At 49.6% G+C, this 19,771-nt stretch overlaps 1 protein-coding gene across 1 annotated transcript; it reads right to left on the bottom strand.

The window, feature by feature from the left end:
- Positions 1 to 9,603: 9,603 nt before the first annotated feature.
- Positions 9,604 to 11,869, bottom strand: LOC120651466 (pentatricopeptide repeat-containing protein At4g18520, chloroplastic-like). Its single transcript, XM_039928943.1, has one exon. It carries the CDS (start codon positions 11,696 to 11,698, stop codon positions 9,842 to 9,844), a length of 1,857 nt encoding a protein of 618 aa, XP_039784877.1. The 5' UTR covers positions 11,699 to 11,869; the 3' UTR covers positions 9,604 to 9,841.
- Between the last annotated feature and the right edge of the window lie 7,902 nt (positions 11,870 to 19,771).

Genomic DNA, 19,771 nt, shown 5'->3' with positions numbered 1-19,771 from the left:
CTGCTCGATGTGCCCCTTGATGTTATCTGACAGCGCAAGGTAGAGCATCAGCTCTGACCAGAAATCAGCTATCACCTTCCAACGCCGCGTGTCATCTGGAATAATATCCTGGAGCTGCTTCCCCAGCTTGATGCCGCTCCCAAAGATGGTTTGCTGGTCTGGCTCCATGCTCCTCATAGCTTCGTGCCTCCCTTGTTCATTACCCTTATCCTTGAGGAAGCTCGCAGCTTCATGTGCAGCAGCACTTAAAAGACATGATGTATCGCCTTTGTGCCCAGGAAGCAGCTGCGGCGCATAGATAATCAAGTAAGCACAATACTGGGACAGTGTCATGGCAACTTGTACATTTTGGTCGTCGGCACCCTGCTGTCCTTTTGTAAGTTTGAAAGTGATCGGGTGCTCTAGCCTAAGAGGGGGAGGGGGTGAATTAGGCATTAATAAAAACTTAGACCTATGGCTCCAACTAGTTTGCACAAAGCTTAAACTAAAACAAGCTATCTAGATGTGCAACTAGGTTGTTCTAGTGTAAAACCCCTATCCCAAAAGAGTTTAGCAACCTATAGCCTTTCCTATCAAGAAACTATTCTATGAAAGTAAAGGCATACAAATTACTAGAATGAAATGCGGAAGCTTAAAGAGCGGGATAGGAGATAGCAAACTCTTGACGCGGGTGTTTATCCCGTGGTTCGGTTAGCCACAAAGGCACACCTACATCCACGTTGTTGTAGCACTCACTAAGAGTATTGCTACTCGGCCACCAAGTCTCTTCCGTGAACACAATCACGGTCACCTTGGCCCCGGGTTCCACTAAGGAGCTTCTCCACAAAGGATGGGGGTCTCCACGTCCCCCGCACAAAGGTGTCGTCGCCGCTCCACACCAAGTCGGAGGGTCGATGACGTTGCCGGCGAGCTCCACGCTCAAAGGTGCCGGCGCACCAAGCTCTTGTTTTGGTTCACTAATGAACCACAGCACAAAGGCTCTAAGCCTTGCAAACTCACTCACTAAGAGCTAATCCTTTACACAACACTCTCAAAGTGTGCTAAGGGCTAAGGATATGATCTTGATGCTTTTGTATGGCTTGGAGATGTTCTTGGGTGTGTGTGGGATGTCCAGCAACTCCAGCAATCTTCAAATGGCCGGGGTGAGGCGTATATATAGGCCACCAAGTCTTGTAGCCGTTGCTCCAACGGTTAGCTGAAAATCTGCGTACCACCGGAAGAACCGATGCCTCTTGGCAGGGTAGCGTCGGTTCATCCGGTCACTCATAACACGAAGTAGCCGTTGGACTCCTGATGGCTGACGCAGAGACCACCGGTTGAACCGATGCTTTGCACCGATGCCTCACCGGTTCAACCGGTGCTGAAGGAATCTTCTCCTGGACGCTGACGTCATTACACCGGTGGTATGCACCGATGCACCGTCGGTTGAACCGGTGCTGAAGAAACTTCTTCTGGGCACTTGACATCGTCTCTGGTACAAAGGACGGCCATTGCACCGATGCCCTATTTTAGACCGTCGGTTCAACCGGTGCCTATAGGCTGACTTGGCTTCGATTCCCTTCTGCACCAAAGTATCAAGGCGTCGGTTCTTTCGACTACCATCGGATGCTCCGATGCCCTGGCGTCGGTTCTTCCGGTGCTCCTGAATCGAAGAGCTTTCAGGGCGCTGCCCTGAGACCCGCGAGGGGCGGCTCCCCCTCGACCCCCGTCCGCTAACCGGGTAGCGGAACCCCCGTAGGGGCAGTCCATCGGGCCTTGCTACGCCTATCTTCTCTTTCTCTTTGTCATCACTTGAACCTAAAAGCCTGAGAATGATTATCTTAACAATCATATTAGTCCAAGTGTTGTGTTGTCATTCGATCACCAAAATCACTCGAAATGGCATCAATGGTGCCATGTTCGTTACAAAGTTGCATTTTGCAGTAGTATGTAGCAATGTGCCAGATCAAGATAGTGCGTGTCTGGGAGCCCTTGTCTACAGCCGAGGTGCGGAAACGTTGTGAGCACGCCCACTGAAGTTGGCTGGCTTGTGGCTTGGTTGGACTCCAAAGACGATGCTCCATTCGTCAGATGGCCGCCAGTCTGTTCCAGGAGCCTAACAAGTAACAACTGACTGCCGCACCTCCAATGGTACCTCGACATGCCGTGCTTTGAGTGAGACCTCTGGCGGCATTGTAACTAAACCGTGCGGCAGCCCTACGGCTCCTGGAACCCATCCACACATTCGCAATGCGCACAAAGCTGCCGAGGCATGTATTAGAGCGGCCGATGGACTGAAACAAGCAATACTGCCCGAGCTGCTGTTTCCAGTAGTATCTGCGAGTGCTAAATAGCTTGACCTCGCTAAGGAACGCTTTGAATTTCATCCAGCAGCTAGGCTTCTGTCTGCTTGACGCTGGCTGCATGATGTATTGGCAAACAAAGGCGACTCTGCCCCAGTTGGAAGTCCAGTAAAATACCATCTGGAGCACCTCCAGCAGAGCGAGGGCTCCCAGTATGATCACCGTGATAACATTGTCCGCTTGTGTAGCTTTGGTGACAGACACATTGGAAGGGGAGGAGGAGTCATTCCTGCCACCACTCGGAAATATCCCGGCTGCACGGAGGACTGTGAGTGCCATGACACATAGCAAGCTAACCACTGAAGCAAAGAATTCTCTGAACATCTTGCTGCAAAGAATTCTCTGTTATCTTCGGAACATGCTGTGTAGAATCCTTTGTTTTCCATCAAGTCTATAGATATTTTGCAACCCAGCCACGAATTAGTCGCTACAAAGGATGATCCTATCCGAATGTATACCTTGACCAGAGAAATGATAAGCATCGGAAAAACTGCAATGAATGTAACACCATCGGCGACGCTGAACAGGATCAACAACACATATATGGTGTAGAGAATGGACTGATAGACCAGCGGCCATAAGCGGTAGTTGTCATCAAGAGTATAGGCCGAGATGGAGTTGGTGCAACCAAAGACAGTGAAGAAGCAGACAGCCCAAATGGGATACACCTCGACCTTCACCGTTGCCGATTGCATTAGGCCAATGGTGTAGGTCACCAGTATGAAGGATAGAGTGTATGCAGCCATCACGCCTTTCCTAATGAACCAGTGCGTACACCACCTGCGCCACGACCCAAAGATGACGAGGAAGGACATGACAAAAGCAACCAGCGCTGATAGTGCCTCGATGCGGATTGTTGACACCCTCGTCTCCAATACATTGTTAAAACGGTGAAATAATGTCCCCGCATGCCCCATCTTGATTACCTGCGCTACACATTATTAACTCCATGTAAGTGTATCGTTGCCCGTTATATAAGTCTAAGATCCAAACTAAAACAAAACATGCATGCATAAATATTTTTGGTAGTCATCTGCCATTCCAGTGACATAATAAAATTTGGTAACAAATTTTAATAATGGTAAGAAAAAGAATACACCTCAACCCCTCAAGCAAATCTTAATGGAAAATAGTGTTACTCCCGCCCTCCAAAAAAGGTACCATTCTAAATTGTGCTGGTGCTGACCGGTTGGCTGGATCTTTTTCACGTTTTAGAGTTTTTTCTAATTTATTTCATTTTCTGGAATTGATTTGTAGAGGCGGGTTAACCCATGACACGACATGCCCTGACGTAGCAAACAGTGGCGCGCGTCCCAGTCATGGCCTATGACGCAGTAGGCATAGGGTAGGGGCGTGCCCCATCACAGCAAGGATATAACCCCTCGTTCTCCGCCCCACAGACTGTGTGATGGGACAAGTCCGCCCGCAGAGGAGGAGGACGGTGACAACAGGCCTCGAGGGGCCCACAGTGACGGAAATAGGAGACGACTCTGGGACTCCACTTTTCCGGAGAACATTTATCCACACTCTAGAACACGCTCTTCTGGCTGGGATGCTGCAGGACTCTGCCCGACTAGAGCTGCCGGGCCGCCCCGACCAGACGATAGATTAGCTCATACTCACACTCACACCAGAGACATGGGATGTTGGTCCCTGTCTCACCCGGTTTGTACCCCCTACTGCAAACTGATGCATGATACACAAGCTGCGGCGAACCGGACATAGCGTATTATGCTTACGTGCGGCCCGAAGCAGTATAATCCTTGTGGCTTCATGCATACTATCCGCCCCCAAATGCGTAATCCATGAGAATCACTAGCCGGCGGTAAAAAACACTGATAGTTGGCGCACTAGGTAGGGGCCTTTCGGAGTTTTGTTTGTTTCTTCACCAAGTGGCGGATGGCCATCGACGCCGGAGGTTGGGCCCTGGGCGCGCTGGTGCGTTTCGGTGACCTGCGCTTCATCGTCAACTTGGAGGGCGGACTGGAGTGGGTCTGTGCCCCGGTCTGGCCCGCATCAATGTCGTCTGCACCAACCCCATTGTTCACTCTCTGTGGGGACTGAGGCTGGACGCGTCAGAGGCCGCCGCCTCCGTGCATGCCAGATGACTAGATACCTATGGTGGGAGCATGGAGCAACAGCTCGGCGCGTTTCTAAGTGATGACCAGCCAGCCCGGGATGACCTGCGCCGCGTTCTCTTCTCCTTCGCCAACTTCATGTGCAACTCTCTGGAGGTGATCCAATCTCTCCGGGTATCCTCGCCAGGTGCACTCCGACAATGCTCCCTTTTCGGCATGCGCAGCTCTGTGCAGGATGTGCAGCGCCTCACAATGCTGCACACAACCCCCGAGACGGTGGACATCAAGTTCGTCGGCATGCAGACTACGTGTTTGAATCCTTCCACGACCTACTCGCCGGAGAGTCTTTCCGACTCCAACTCTAGCGAGGCGAGCCACCACCCGTCGCGCGAGTGTTTCATGCCAAACACTCCTGACGAGCACGTGAGGACACTCCTTCGGCAGCCTCCGGTGACAGGGCTAGAGGAGGCGCCAACGTTCCCCCGGCTTTAGGGCCTTACAAGCTGCGGGATCAGTAGAAGGAGATCGACGAGGCCCTGCACTTGCTAGAGCCAGAGTGCGCCAAAGTCGATCGACAGCTGGGACACCGCAGGGACGGCGGGCGGGGGCGTGCCCGCACCAACGAGGTGAACCGGCGCATCATCGGCGATCACGACGAGCTCCCCAACTTTGCTCGGGCGAGCCAGAACATCGCTGCGGCAGCAGTGGTGCTCGCCGCGCTCCCCGAGCCAGCAGTGCCGGAGGAGCTACGAGACCGCGACAATCTACACATCTTCGTAAAGCGTGCAATGCCCCAGCAAGCGGAGAGCTCGATCTCGCGGCGACATGCCCTGAGCCAGGCCCAGCCAACGCGGAACCAGCCGGGGACCAGGAACGTCACCGTCAACCAAGCGCAGACCAACGAACCGATACCTCTGAGGGTGCCGGTTAAATGCCGTCTATGTCTAGACCACAACGTGCGCCACACCATCGACGCCCCCATGCGTGACGCGAGGAGGATGAGGGTGACGGCAGTCGTGCACAGATCCGCAACGCCGCATCCCTGTAGCGATACTAGCCGCTGACCAACATTACGATGTATGCCAAGGAGACGAACCCTGGCCTCTAGCTCGAGGACTACCGGCTCACTTGCCGAGCCGGCGGCGCGGACAATGATTATTTCATTATCTGTAACTTGCCACTGTTCCTGGCTGACTCGGCTCGAACGTGGCTCGAGCATCTCCCCGCTGACCAGATTCAAAACTGGTTGGATCTCAAAGAGGTGTTCGTGGGAAACTTGCAGGGCACATACGAGCGTCATGGTAATCCCTGGGACATCAGCTACAAGCAGAAGCATGGGGAGTCCTTGCGAATACATTCACCTGTTCTCCAAGCAGTGCAACGTGTTGCCTGATGCCGCCGACGCTGATATCATTTGAGCCTTCCTAACTGGGACCACCTACGAGTCTCTGGTCCACAAGCTCGGGCATAAAAACCCGAGGACCACCAAGGAGCTCCTAGATATCACCACAAGCTATGCGTCGGGTGAGGAGGCAGTTGGAGCCATGCGGGAGGAGCACGCCAGCGAGGGTACATCTGACCGTTTCGGCAAAAAGAAGAACAAAAAGGGGCCCGTGGGACCGCTCGTCGCCGCGACCGACTGCAATGGCGGATGAGCTACCGATGCGGACAACCCTGAGTCCCTGACTTTTTTGAGAAGAAGCTTGAGGGACCGTGCCTGAACCACGCCTACGATGATTGCTCCCTCATGAAGCGATTCATGTCTAACGGGTCCAAGCGGGAAGCAAAAGAAGAAGAAGCCGCAAGCCGCCGCGAGGGAGGCCGATGTAAAGGAGGATGACTTCCCTGAGCCAGACGGTTTTAAAATATAACCCTTTTGTCCCGGTTACATGTGGAGATATTTTCATATTTTTAAAATATAAAAATATATAAATTAATACTTACTGTATTACCTCCTAAGTGGTAATAGTTCATTCTAACCACCTAGATCTATATAAATGGACGGCTCACGGTCATTTGGGTGTACTGTAGCAAAAGCCCCTATTGAATGTTTTTTTTTGTTATGAAGAATAAGGGGCATTTCCCCTACTTAAAGTAAAACAGAGTGCAAGAAAAGGTTCCAGGGCAAAACTCTTAGGAAACAAAGAACGAAACAAATAAAATAAAGAAAAACATTATAGGCACACATTCACAATCAGGGTCAACTAACATACCTCAGCTGTGTTTAGTTCCCCCAACTCCTCCAAACTTTCCATCACATCGAAACATTAAATATAGCAAATGATCTATGCATGGAGTACTAAATGTAGGTAAATAAAAAACTAATTGCATAGTTTTGATGTATGTTGCGAGACGAATCTTTTGAGCCTAGTTAGCCTATGGTAGGACAATATTTACCACATACAAATAAAAAGTGCTACAGTACTTTTCGCAAACACTTTTCGCATCCTTTTCGCAACTAAACACAGCCCTCCTGGAAAAGTCCGATTTCCTCCAGCTGCTGCAGGCCGAACCGACGGAGATTTGGCACTTGTCTCATGAACGGAGTAGGCCTTGTTCCTCGGTCTCTCCCTTCAAAGGCTATAGCTGCAGTTCAAAACTTGAAATGAACAAGAATAAATGCATCTCCTGTTACAGAAAGGCTTAAAGGGATCAAGTTTCTTGGGCGATGGTATTGGAATGAAAATAAATTCAAAGTAAAGGCACGTATAGTATGACTCGCTTTTTTCAGAAAAAAAGAAAAGGGGTGTACGGTGGTGGGTGCATGGGGGTGGGGAGTTGAATAAGCATATATACTCAGTGTCGGTGCATGCATGGCCTGTTTCTATCTCCGTGTCTGAGAAGAATAATTAGTCGTACCTAAGCATGTATGTTGTTGCTAATTAATTTGTTGCATTGATTAATTTGGATTTGAACACAGAATAGTTAGCTTCATTTGTTCTATGCTTCCTGTTTTATGAATTGTTAGTGTCGCCTTTGTATTCAGTGATATTTGCTAAAGGCCGGCTTAATATGCTGGTAGTCAGATTGATTCATTGACCTGCAGTTATCTACGCCGGTGGAGCATCATTGGCTTTCACCTGCGTGTCGCCATTGTTTTTGACCTGCAGGTATCTACATTACATGATTAATCTAATGATACTTATTTTGTAATATAAATGTTAATAGTATTCTGTATAAATTTGATCAAATTTAAAATTATTTAACACATCGAGAAGGGAGAGTTGCATTCTTTTGGAGACGGAGGGAGTACATTTATTTGGCATACATCATCCAAAAAATCTGTGCTTACACTGATTGCAGGGATTTATTCTTCAACTTCAGAAGGGAGAAGCTCAAGCTTTTTGGCGTCTGAGGCCATTGATCTCTCAATTCTTGTGCCTCCAAGGTAGATGTGTTTTCAAGGTGATTGTAGCAGATCCACCCAAATTAAAACGGCTTAAGTGCGCTAACTATCATCTTAATGAATAATCAAATTACCACGCACTTAAAACGGTGTAATCCGGCAGTCCGTCGAGTAATTTCCGATTAAACTACTGTACTCTAGGATCATATTTGCACTAGAAGTCTCGCACGAAGACGAGCACAGATGATACTAGCATGACAAGCCACTGATAACTCAGGCAACAAAAATTTACCAACATTTATTAGTGACAGAAAAAAAAAATATTTTAGCCCTAGTAATATAAACTGAACAATAATAGATCAACAAACATGCACACAGGCTATGCATCTGAAAATTTTTCAGTGAAATACACATGCAAAGAGTAGGCTACCACAAAATTTTCAGAATTTTTAGACAAACAGAACAACAGATACAAAATAAACTAGCTTAAACACAAACCAAATTTTTAGCAGGGCAAAATTGACATTTCACATGTATGAATATTTTTCCTCTGAAGATCTTGATTTAAGCAACCTAACAAAATTTAGTTTGTATTTTTAGCATTTTTCTGTGATTTGTTATGCATTTACAAAAATTTCAGACAAAATAAATAAATGATTTTGAAAAAAAACCTAAATAGGGGCTGACAGCTGGGCCCCACTGGTCAGTGAGAGGCCCAGCCCCCAGCCCCTCCCCTGCTCGCGCCGTGGCCATGGCCGTGGCCATGGGTGGCACTGCGGCGGCGGCGTTCCCCGCCGGTGGGGGCCGGCCGGCGGTGCGGCGGAGCTGGCCCGCGGCCAGGGCGGAGCGGGGAAGCGGGGGCGGTCGGGCGTGCGGCTGCGGCCCGAGCAGGGGCGGCCCACGGTGGCACGGTGGTGAACCGACGGCGGCGGCACCGGATTCGAGCGGGAAAGGAGGCGAAGAGGGAGAGGAGAGCGTGGGGAAGCTCACTGGGCGCTCGAATCGGGCGGAGGTGGACCGGAGGATGGGGATCGACGGGCGGGGTGGCGTTCCGGCGGAGCGGCAATGGCGGCCGCGGCGGCACAGGCCGATTCGGCCGGGGTGGGGCTCAAACGAGCTCGCGGAGGGGCGTAGGAGGTGAAGGACGAGGTGGAGCAACTCAGGGCGCAGAGTATCGAGGCGGGGTGGCGGGGTTGGGCCGAAGCAACGCCGGCGACGGCTCAGCTCGTGCTCTGCTCCGCCCGAGCTCGGGGAAGGAGAAGGGGAGGGGAATGGATAGAGACGACACGGGAAACGGATAAGAGCGGCGCGCACGGAGGGCGAGGATCGCCGGTGCCTCGCCGGTCGCGGTATGGGCGAGCACAGTGGAAGAACAGGAAACAGTAATTCATTTTGACCAATTTTGACCCAACTTTGACCGGTTGAAACTCAAAATTTCATATGGTAACTTGAAATTTGGCCAAAATAAAAATTGTAGAGAAAAAGAAGGTCTACAACTTTGATTTTGGGCGAAAGTTGATCCAAGACCCGGATCAGGGAGAAAAACGCGGTCAAACACGGCTAAGTCGAAGTTTACTATGCGAACTCGATTAGCGCTAACGACACTGCTTAGGCCCATAATTAGCGAGTTAAACCCGTGATTAGCACCTTGATTAACACAGGGGTGTTACAGTGATGAAAATAAATAGACAGGAAAATGAGACTGCACATTTCCTTGCTATGCAGGCAAAAATTGTGTCCAATCACAGCTTACCTTCCTTTTCTTGTTGCTCTTTGAATCACCAGCTTGCTTGTGCTGTCAGCACTTCAAGATGTAACATGGGTCCTGTTGACCTCATTGATGTAATATGTTTTTAATATATAAAGCAGTTCTTATCAAAAGAAAAAAGGAAAATGGTTAGCAAAGGTTATGTATACCCACACCTTGAAAGGCAGGTTTCTGTTCGTGCCTTCTAATGCACAATCAGACAAAGAAACTTGTTTTGGCATCCTGAGACCAACCACAGACTTTGTACAGTTGCACAGCATTTTGCTGATATTCCCTAACTGGCCTAAAACTCCGTGAAAGGAACTAGTTACTGAGCTAGAAATGAGATGCGATCTGATTTCAACTGAAGATCTCCACACGATGTCAAAACTGTCGAAAGCACAAAGTCATCAACATCATACCCTTCTTGCTGCATTAGGTACATGTATTTTAAAGCCTCTTCGCAGAGCCCATTTTGGGTGAATCCTATAATCATCACTTTCCATGTTACTAAGTTGTGCTCTGGCATGGCATCAAAGACTCTTCGAGCTTCATCAAGTTTCCCACACCGCATATACATATCGATCAGTGAGCATCCCACAAAAACATTTGAGAAAGCTTGAGTCTTGTTAACAACACCATGGATCCTCCTTCCATCTCGGAGCGCCTCCAATCTGGCACAAGCTTTCAAAGCAGAGGAATAAGTGTAAGTATTTGGTGTCACACCATCCCATAACATCTCATCTAATGATTTAAGTGCTTCAACATTATGGCCAAGATTGTTGTAGCCTGAAATCATAGCTGTCCATGCGACAGCATCGCGGTTAGGCATTGCTTCTAGAATTCTTGCAGCATAAGTGTGCTCCCCACATTTGGAGTAGAACCAAACAAGTGTACTCCCAATTTGTAGATTATCTTCCATACACTTCTTTATTATCTGCGCATGCAGTTCCTTTCCAAGATAAATTGACTTCATAGATCCACAAGCACTAAGAAGACCGACAATGGTGAGGTTGTTAACAAATACTCTGCGCATCTTCATCTTTTGGAACAACAAGACAGCTTCTTCACCAAAGCCACTTTGCGCATATCCAGAGATCATTGAAGTCCATGTAATTGTGTTTCTTCTTGGCATCTTATCAAACACCGCCTGAGCATCAAACACCTCACCACATCTGGTATACATAGTGACAAGAGCACTCCCGACATGGATATCATATTTGTATTGCTTCTTCACCACAGCACCATGCAACTGCTTCCCAAATGTTAGAGCCTTCTCCTCTGCGCAAGCCTTGAGGACACTGCACACAGTGAACTCATTGGGGCGAAATCCCTCAGCCACCATCGTTGGGAACATCTGAAGAGCTTTGTCCCCATGCCCATGCTGCACATAAGCCGTGATCATCGTTGTCCATGAGACAACATCGCGGGAGGCCATCCTCTCAAACACAGTTGAAGCAGCGGCAACATCTCCACATTGAGCATAGAAGTGGGCGACCGCACTGTCCACTATCACATTGCTCCAACCACCCTTCACAACGCAACAGTGCACCTGGCGCCCCAGCTTAGCATCGCACCGCTCCCCACAAGATTTCAACAGGCAAACAAAAGTCAAGCTGTTACCTTGCATTCCTGTGGCCAGCATACCCAAGAACAGCCTCACAACCTCACCGTGGCGGCCAACCTTCTGATACCCGTTCATCATCGCGGTCCACGACACGACGCTCCTCTCGGGCATTTGGTCGAACACCATCCTCGCATCTGCAACCTCATCGAACCTCAAGTACGAGCTGATCAGATTGTTGGACACGAACACCCCAAGGCTGTCGAGCGAGCGCAGGGCAACCGCGTGCGCTCTCCGGACACCGGCTGCGCTCCGGGAGGAACGCAGCCAGAACGCGACCGCCTCAGCGTCCGGCAGCGAGGGCGCAGCCGACCCCGGCAAATCCACTCTCGGGTCTTCATCCGTAGGGTCCCCGTGGCCACCAGCCCGGTGGGATTGGGTGGGCAAAGATTGGCTCTTGGACTTGAAAGCTTGCGCCCTGACGGGGTGGAACTTGCTCTTCTTGCTCCTCCCCTTCTCGCCGGGGCTGAGCACGCTTAGAGGCAAGCTGCTCGGATGAAGCGGCGGGGGCGGAGAACAGGCCTGGATTCGAGGGGAAAACGGAGAGCAGCAGAGTAGCATCTGGGTCCCTTCCCCGTTCCGGGGCGCGCCTGCACTCCGATGGAGAAGAGGCAAGAGCAGAGCGAAGGCGCGACCGAGGCAGAGGCAGCAGGTGTGGGGGGGGAGGGGGGGGGGGGGACCCGAGGGGAAGAGGCGGCCGCAGCGCGAGTGCTGGTGGCAATGGTGGGAGAGGAGGTGGCCGGCGAGGCAGTGCGGATGGGAGAGGGCGAGAGGCTGAGTGGGCGAGCTGGTTTTGATTTTGTGGGGAGAATTTCGATTTTTTTTGTTTTTTCTCTGAAAAGATTTTTTTTTGTCCGTGAGTGGTCACACTTTCGCATGTTCAGGGTTTAAGGCCCTATTTCAATTTTTTTCGCCCTTATGTCTGCTAAAATTCAGGATGCGGTCCCATATGTCATACTTTTCCCACAACTGGATAAAAAATTTCAAAATTGGCAACTTTTATTTAAATGACCAATGTAGCTGACGCTAACCAAGTAACTAGCTGACATTAATCAAATACTCCCTCCGTTTTATATTATAGGTCGTTTGACTTTTAATCCTAAGTTTGATCACTTATTTTATTAAAAAAATTGTATAAAATATCACTTTTTTTTGTTGCGGCTTGTTTTATCAATATAAATTCTTTAAAAATAATTTAAATGTAACTATATTTGTATATATTTTTGAATAAGAAAAGTGATCAAATTTGATGTCAAAAAAAATAAATGATCTATAATTTAAATCGGAGGGGGTAGCTAATTTAATTGACATTAGCCGAGCATAACTCCATGCAACATGCACTTGGATCACTTGGTATCATCGACAAAAAAGGCGCTTAGAGTGGCTCTCAAGACTTAGGACGCCATAAGGCCTCGTGTGGACCTGTGGTTAATCACGGATTTTGAAGGAAGTAGGGGGAATTAGTCCTCGAAATACTCTAGGGAATATATCAATGAATAAAGTCTTATACTCTTATAGGATGAAAACGATGGTAGTTCAGAAAAGCCTTTAAGCACTTTCAGTTTTGTATTTCTATCCAAAATTGAATTCGAAATCAAAAAAGCCGGATATAAAAATTGATATGGTGATGTCAAGCACAAAGGCCGCACCCCCCTCCCCCCGCGTCGCCTCTCCCTGGCGACTCGGGGGCGATACTGCGCCGCCACATCCCGTCTCCGCCTGCTGTCTCCGGTGGCCGTCGCCGCCGCCGGCGTCCGGCCTCTCCCTGGCGACTCGGGGGCGATACTGCGCCGCCACTTCCCGTCCCCGCGCTGCTGTCTCCGGTGGCCGCCGCCGCTGCCAGCGTCCGGCCGGGCGGCGGCGGCGGCTGGCGGCCGAGCCGAAGCCGACTCTGCCTGCCTCCTCCCTCCCTCCCCTTCTCTCTCCTTCCTCTACCTCCAAACCATGGTCGTCTGTCCGCCCCGCCCCTCGCCGCCGGCGGCCACCGGGGGCTGGATCCAGGCTCCCCTGCGCCGGATCTGCACCCCCCATGGCCGGATCTGCTCGTGCCCCCCTCACTCGGCGGGTGGTGCGGGGTCTCGGCGTGCTGGCCATCGCCGCCGCTGGGCTCGGCCACGTGCCGGCCCCGCGCCTCGTCGGAATTTGCCCTGGGATGGCCGCCCCTGTCCGGTGCCGCGGTGGTCTCGCCCTCTACGTCGTCAGTGCCGCGGTGTCGCGGTGGTCTCGACCCTGGCTGGTGCCGCGGTGGTCGACGCCGGCGATGAGTTTGCCGGCTTGCTGTGCTGTCACACCCTGAAATTTTTGAATTTCAGGATGTGATTAAAATTAAAAATAAAACAACAATTTTCTTGTAATTTTAAAAATTTATCCGACACTTATTTTCTTTACAGGGAATTTAGTGTAAAAGAAAATAGATTGGTTGTTTTTCAAATTAAATAAGGTTGTTCTTTTGTGTTGCATTCATGCCACCTTTGGATTGTTTTATTGTTTGTTGTTCAATTTAAATTTAAATTCATATGAGTTTGAATTTAAATTTAAATTGAATGTTTTGAATCTTTTCAAAAATGGAAAAGCCTTCCTTTTCCCCCTCTCCTTTTCAGCCCGGCCGGCCCACCTCTTTTTTTTCTTTCCTTCTTTTCTTTCTTTCCCGCACGACCCAAAAACCCGCCACCGGCCCAGCTCCCTCGTTTTGGCCCAGTCCGGCGCTCCTCCCCCTCTCTCAACGCCAGGCGGGCCCCGCCTGTCGGGCACCCCCTTCCTCCCGACTGACCCGGACTCGGCATGAGTCCGACCCTGCTAGGGCGCGCACCGCCCCGCCCCCTCCCTTGGTGCGCACGCCAAGAACCCCCGGCCGCCCCTATAAGTAGCGCTCGCAACCCCCTCTTGACCCCCCTCTGACCCGCGCCGCCTTTGCCGCCTGGAACCCTAGCCCTAAAACCGCCGCTGCCATGGGAGCTCGGGAGCTCGGAGCCGTGGTCGTCTCGCCGTTTCTGCCGCCTCCCCTGGGCACCTGCGCGCCTGGAGCTCCGATTTGGGGTGAGAAACGCTGATCCCCCTCCTGTTTCCTCTACCCTGCTCCCTTCCACGCAGAATCGCTCGTCGTCGATACCGCTCCGCCTCTCGCCGCCGAGCCTGTCCTCCGCCACATCTTCGCCCCGCGCAGAGCCCCTAGATGCCTTCCCCATCGCACGCTCTCGCTACCAAGCCATAAACCAAGCCGAACCCAGCCCCATACCGCCGTTTGGGCGAAGTCCGGCGAGCTCGCCGCCGTGAAAGCCGCCGCCGGCGTCACAGCGCCGCCGCCCGATCCGCCCGATCCGTTCTGAGCCGGCCGATCGAGATCGAACGACCCAGATCTATTTCAACCTGAGTCAACAGATCCAATACCGGTCAACCCTAGGGTCTTTTGCAAAAGAGCCCCTCTATTTCTACAAAATCAACCCGCGGTCCACCCCAATTCAAAAATATTTATAGTTCGGTCCTTTATTTTCTATTTTAGACCCTGAGCTTTTCTAAAATCGAACCCGCCGTCCTTAGCCTGAAGATTTGCATGCTAGCCCCTAAAGTTTAGGTTTAATTATGTTTAGGTCCCTGGTTTCTTCAGATCTAGCCCCTGGAAGCTCTGTTTCTTCACAAATAAGCCCTTGAAACCCTGATTTAGCCATAACTTCTTCGCTTTAACTCCGTTTTCATCGATTCTTGCGCTCACGTGATCCTTGTGACGTGTGCAATAGCTTTGTCACCTCGTTACCCTATGTGAGCACACTTTGTTGTGTCTCGCAAATATTTTCCATTAGTCCTTAACCCTTTTTGCTAATCGCGACTAAATCCTTAACTCTCCGTTTAACCCATAGAATCGTCGTTTTAGCTCCGTTTTCCGTGTTTCTTGCGCTCTCGTAACCGTAGCAGCGAGCCCTATCCTTTAGTGCGTTCCTTTAAAGCCTTTCTTTTGTTATGGTGTAATGTTCTTAGTTGTATCTTTTTGTTTGCTTTGTATGGTTGCTCGTTGATTGCTCCGAGTAGAAGGATCGCTGTTTGAAGATTGAAGATCAAGAGTTCCAAGTGAGCAAAAGCTGAAGAGCAGTAAGAGTAGCTTTTCGTTGGAAAAAGGCAAGTGACCCTAACCATACTTCTATCTATGCTTTATTTACAAGATGATATGATTTAATTGGAACATGGAGAACCACCCAAGAAAACCGTACAACCACAATACTATATTGCTCTGGTCTTGGCTAAGCAATTAGATGATCTATATGTCGTGCCTGGGGCGTTTGATTGGTGGATTTTCGGGTTATCGTGCTTTGAGGAGCGGGTGAAGGAAGCTTCATCTTCTGAGTCACCGCAGAAAAAGGGACCAGTGCATACATATAGTGATTCTTTGGAAAAGCCTCGTAGCGTCCCTATGCAATCACACCTCGAAAGTGTGGTATTGTGCCTGATCAGCACATATGCGTGGTTGGGTTCAAAGTTCTTCGGAACTTTTACGCGAATTGTGGTGAAAGTGTACAACCTCTGCAGAGTTAAAACTAACCGGTTAGCCGTGCTCACGGTCAAGAGCGGCTTGGACCCTCACATGATTAATAAACTTTAAGATGGATATAAATCACATTCTGGTTATTTCTTGTGGCCTTGCTGAGTACCAACCATAAGTGTACTCTCCATTGCTTACTGCTGCTCAGAAGGAGAAAGTTGTGGTGAAGTTTTTTGAAGATGTTGCTGAGTTCTAGGCGTACGCAACCCCCAGTCGATTGCCTGTGAAGTTTGGAGTCTCCGTTTCCAAGATAAACTGTTTAACTCTGATAATCTTTTAATTATTGCTTTTACGTGATATTGTTACTGATTATTCACTTATGATGTCTCTATATGTATGAAACTTGATCTTGGCATACATATAGTTATGCATTCGGTTTTGTCCTTAAAACCGGGTGTCACATGTGCGCAGGCTGTGGGCGCGTCGTGCGCGCCTTCGGCCACCGACGGTCCTTCCCGGCGGGCGCTGTGGCCTTCGGGCCCGGGGCTCGCTGCTCTGGCCGTGGGGCGCCTCCTCTTCCCTCGGCCGCTGACCGGTGGGCCGCTCGCGGTGGGTCGCGGGGCGCCTGTGCCGGTTGGGGCGCCGTGGTGGCCCCTCACCCGCCGCGGGGGGCGGTGTTCCGCGCTGCGCCCTGGCGCCGTGCGCGGGCTTCCACTCGATGCGCGCCGCCGTGGCGTCGGTGCGCGCTCCCGCCAATGCTGCTGCTCGCCGCAACAGCGCCGCCGTGGCCGGGAATGTGGCATGGAGGTTGTTCCCCGGTGAAAACCAAGTCCGGTATTCCGACCGGCGACGATGGCGCCTGTGCGTCATGTCCCTGCTGGGGGCATCGCCACGGGACACCTTCATGCCTCCTCTGTCGGCCCTGCCCAGTGACTCCTCCTCCCGGATCGGCGTGTTCCTAGGCACGCCTGCGGTGCTTCATGTTCAGCTGTCGGCGGCCCTTGGCTTGGGGTTGGATTCCCGGTGAAAACCATATCTGATGCTTCGGATTGACGATGTTGGCGCCTGGTGCGTCACTTCCCTGTTGAGGGCATCATTTTGGGATTTCTTCACACTATTGCTGCTGGCAGTCTGATTTCTTTGCGACTTGCCGTGGGTGGTCGTCTTCATCTGTATAGCCTACCTGTGCTCTATTAACGGATCATCACCATGTTTGTTGGAGCTGCGACTACGACGACGGATGCTTTGCCGTTGTTGTGCTGGCGGATGCTTTGCCGCCCTTGCTTCGTTCATCTAGCGGATGCTTTACCGCCGTTGCTACTCCTACTCAGACGGATGTTTTGCCGTCATACTTGCTACTTGTTGGTCGTCTTCGACGGATGTTTTGCCGTCGTGGTGATGTTCTGATGGATGCTTGGCCACCCTCATGTTGTTACAAGGTTTCAGTTAGCGACTTGGTGATGGTGCACTTTGTGTAGGTTCAGATGTTTTCTGTTACTTGGTTTGGCTTGGTGGGTTCAGTGGAGCCCCCTTCTTTTGTGGTCTTTGCTTAGCTAGTTTGCAGGCCGGTTGTTTTTCTGGCTTTTTTTGTTTTTTTTCTATTTTTAGTCCTTTGTATACTTGAGTAGGTCAAACTCTGTTTGGCCTGCTGCAAAAAATGTCTGTAAACTGTTTTTCTAATAAAATATGTGCTTAGTCACCGTCGCGAAAAAAAAACACAAAGACCACGTATGGCCACAGAGTCGGTATTGTCACAGAAGCTTGGTGCAGAGTTCTTTGGTGCGCCCCCGCGATTTGGTCTGTTCCCGTTTTCGAGGCCCATTAAGCAGGACGGCCTATATTAAGTTGATTGCCCTTGTCTTCCTCTTTCTATTGTGTCAGCCTACTAAGTATAATTTCTTTAAATAGTTTGCAATATTTATATATTGTACACATTCTAAAATAGTTCAAACATTTATGTCTATTCAAAAATTCTGAAGTGGTACAAAACTTTTTGAATATCTATAAATGTTTCAAACATTTCGAAATATGAAATAGTATAGAAATTTTTAAAATTATGGAATATTTGTAAATGTTTCAAATTTTTTTGAATAGCTAGGTGCAATAGTTTTATATAAAATTTGATACTAACATTTTTTCAAATGAATTCAAATTTTTGTTGTTTCTAAGCTCGTTGGTCTATTGGAAATCAGTATACGATCAGAGTGCATTTCCAAATTCAAATCCCTGTGCTGATAACGGGCCTCCAGTTTCCGCCCACGAGTTCACTCGGGCCAGCTCAGAAATTGCTTTCTGCAATAGTCCTCGACTGGGTGGGCTGGTTGCTATTCTTTTTGCCAATGCCCAACCAAACGTGCTATCAAAAGCGACAGGCCCAGCCAGCCCACTAGCTTACCGCACTGATACTCAAAAAAAAAACTAGCTTACTGCAGCGCATTCTTTCCCTACACAAGCCCATGAACTTCCGTTAGCAAACCGTTGCCAAGTTCGAAAACTTGAAGAAGCAAAATAAAAGTTTTAATTTGGGGGAGCCAATACTATAATTGTTCGAGTTATGGGAATGGCAATGCAATTCTGTCTTCTTAGACATATATGCACCTGAGATTTTTTCAGTTTTCACCCATGGTTTTTTAGTGTATACGGTATGCCCACATAATTTAAGACACTGTTTTCTCTTTGATTCACTGCCAGGTTGTGGAGACCTGATGCTACCTGGTAAGTTTCTTTGATTTACATGCTAGTATAATACTCACCAAATTGGAAAAATTGAACCGTTTAGGCTAGGATCGTATGCTTGTTCTCTGGTGGTGGATGCGTGGTGTTTTTTTTTCTTTTTGGATAATTCCAAAATATAGCAACTTTCAGACTGAGTCAAAGTCAAACATATTTATCTTTTTTTAGATTACACAGTAAAATTAAGACACTCACAACACACGCACACTCACACACCTATGAACACACGTACGCAAACCCTACCCCTATGAGCATCTTCGAAGACTGAGCCAACAAATCCTCAAGATTGACGAAGTCACCACAGGCGCCTCACTGTCGACGGGAACATTGCCTACCACTGAATGCACAATGCCGTTAAATCCCAGAATATTCATTCCCATGGAAAGTCGAACCCAGGACCTCAGGTGCTACCGAGGCTCTTGTAACCACTAAGCTACAGGCCTTTTACTAATACTATCTCAAAAATTATTATTAATAGAATAATTACATCATATGATAGTTGATTTTATTATGAATAAACTAATATCATTTTTATGTTGCCAGTCTTTATAGTTTTTTACTATTCATGGTCTAACTTTAAAAGGTATGAAATGAAAAGACCTAAAAGTAGCTATATTATGTGACAGGGAAAGTATATATAGATATATAATAAAAATTATACACCTAGAAAATTCAAAACGACTTGATTTAGAACAGAGGAGTAGTGACTTCCTAAGGGAAGTTGCAATGTGCTTACCAAGGAGGTGCAAAGAAGAGAAAAAAAAATAGTTAAGGTGTAAAATATTGATCCGGAGGTGTTGGACTAGCACCGCTTAGTACCCGTGGCAACTTTGGGCACCCAAGGCATAGATTATTTTATTCATCTTAGCTTAAACAGTTAATGCTAACTGTTGGAAGAGAAGCAGACCGTTGGTCCGTGAGGTGGTTCTGCCATTGTTAATGTGCAACCCAGCTTAGTATTAAGGCTCTATTTGGCAGGCTGCAGACGCAGCGGCTCCACCCCAGGAGCTGCACGTGAAGGCATTTTCGGCTTCCAAAGAGGAGGTGAAGCCACCAAACCGTGGCTCCATCCGGCCCCGGCCGCACCTGCTCCCCGTCCATCTGCCAGCTTTGCCCCCGCGGCATCTTCACGCGCCTGATCTCCACTTGAGCCCGAGCGGCGGCGGCAGCGGGCCCAGGCAACGGCGAGCGCATGCGGCGGCGGCAGGCGCATGTGGTGACGAGAGCCCGAGCGGCGGCGGCTTTAGGCGCAGGTGGTGGCGGGAGCCCGAGCGGCAGCAGGCGCAGGTGGCTGCAATAGGGTGTGTGAGGCAGGGCTGCAGCCAGCGGCGGGGAGCCCAAGGCATGGGAGGCCGGCGGGATTAGGAAGAAAGAAGTGGATAGTGAGGAAAGCGAAGACGGGGAGAAAAGAAAATATAGAGAGAAAGGAT

Source organism: Panicum virgatum, chromosome 9K, assembly GCF_016808335.1.
Source record: "Panicum virgatum strain AP13 chromosome 9K, P.virgatum_v5, whole genome shotgun sequence".
Taxonomy (NCBI): Eukaryota; Viridiplantae; Streptophyta; class Magnoliopsida; order Poales; family Poaceae; genus Panicum; species Panicum virgatum.
This window is presented reverse-complemented; position numbering and strand designations above follow the sequence as displayed.

Coding starts and splice junctions, on each gene's coding strand:
- LOC120651466 (XM_039928943.1), bottom strand. CDS start 11,698: ATGCTACTCTGCTGCTCTCCGTTTTCCCCTCGAATCCAGGCCTGTTCT.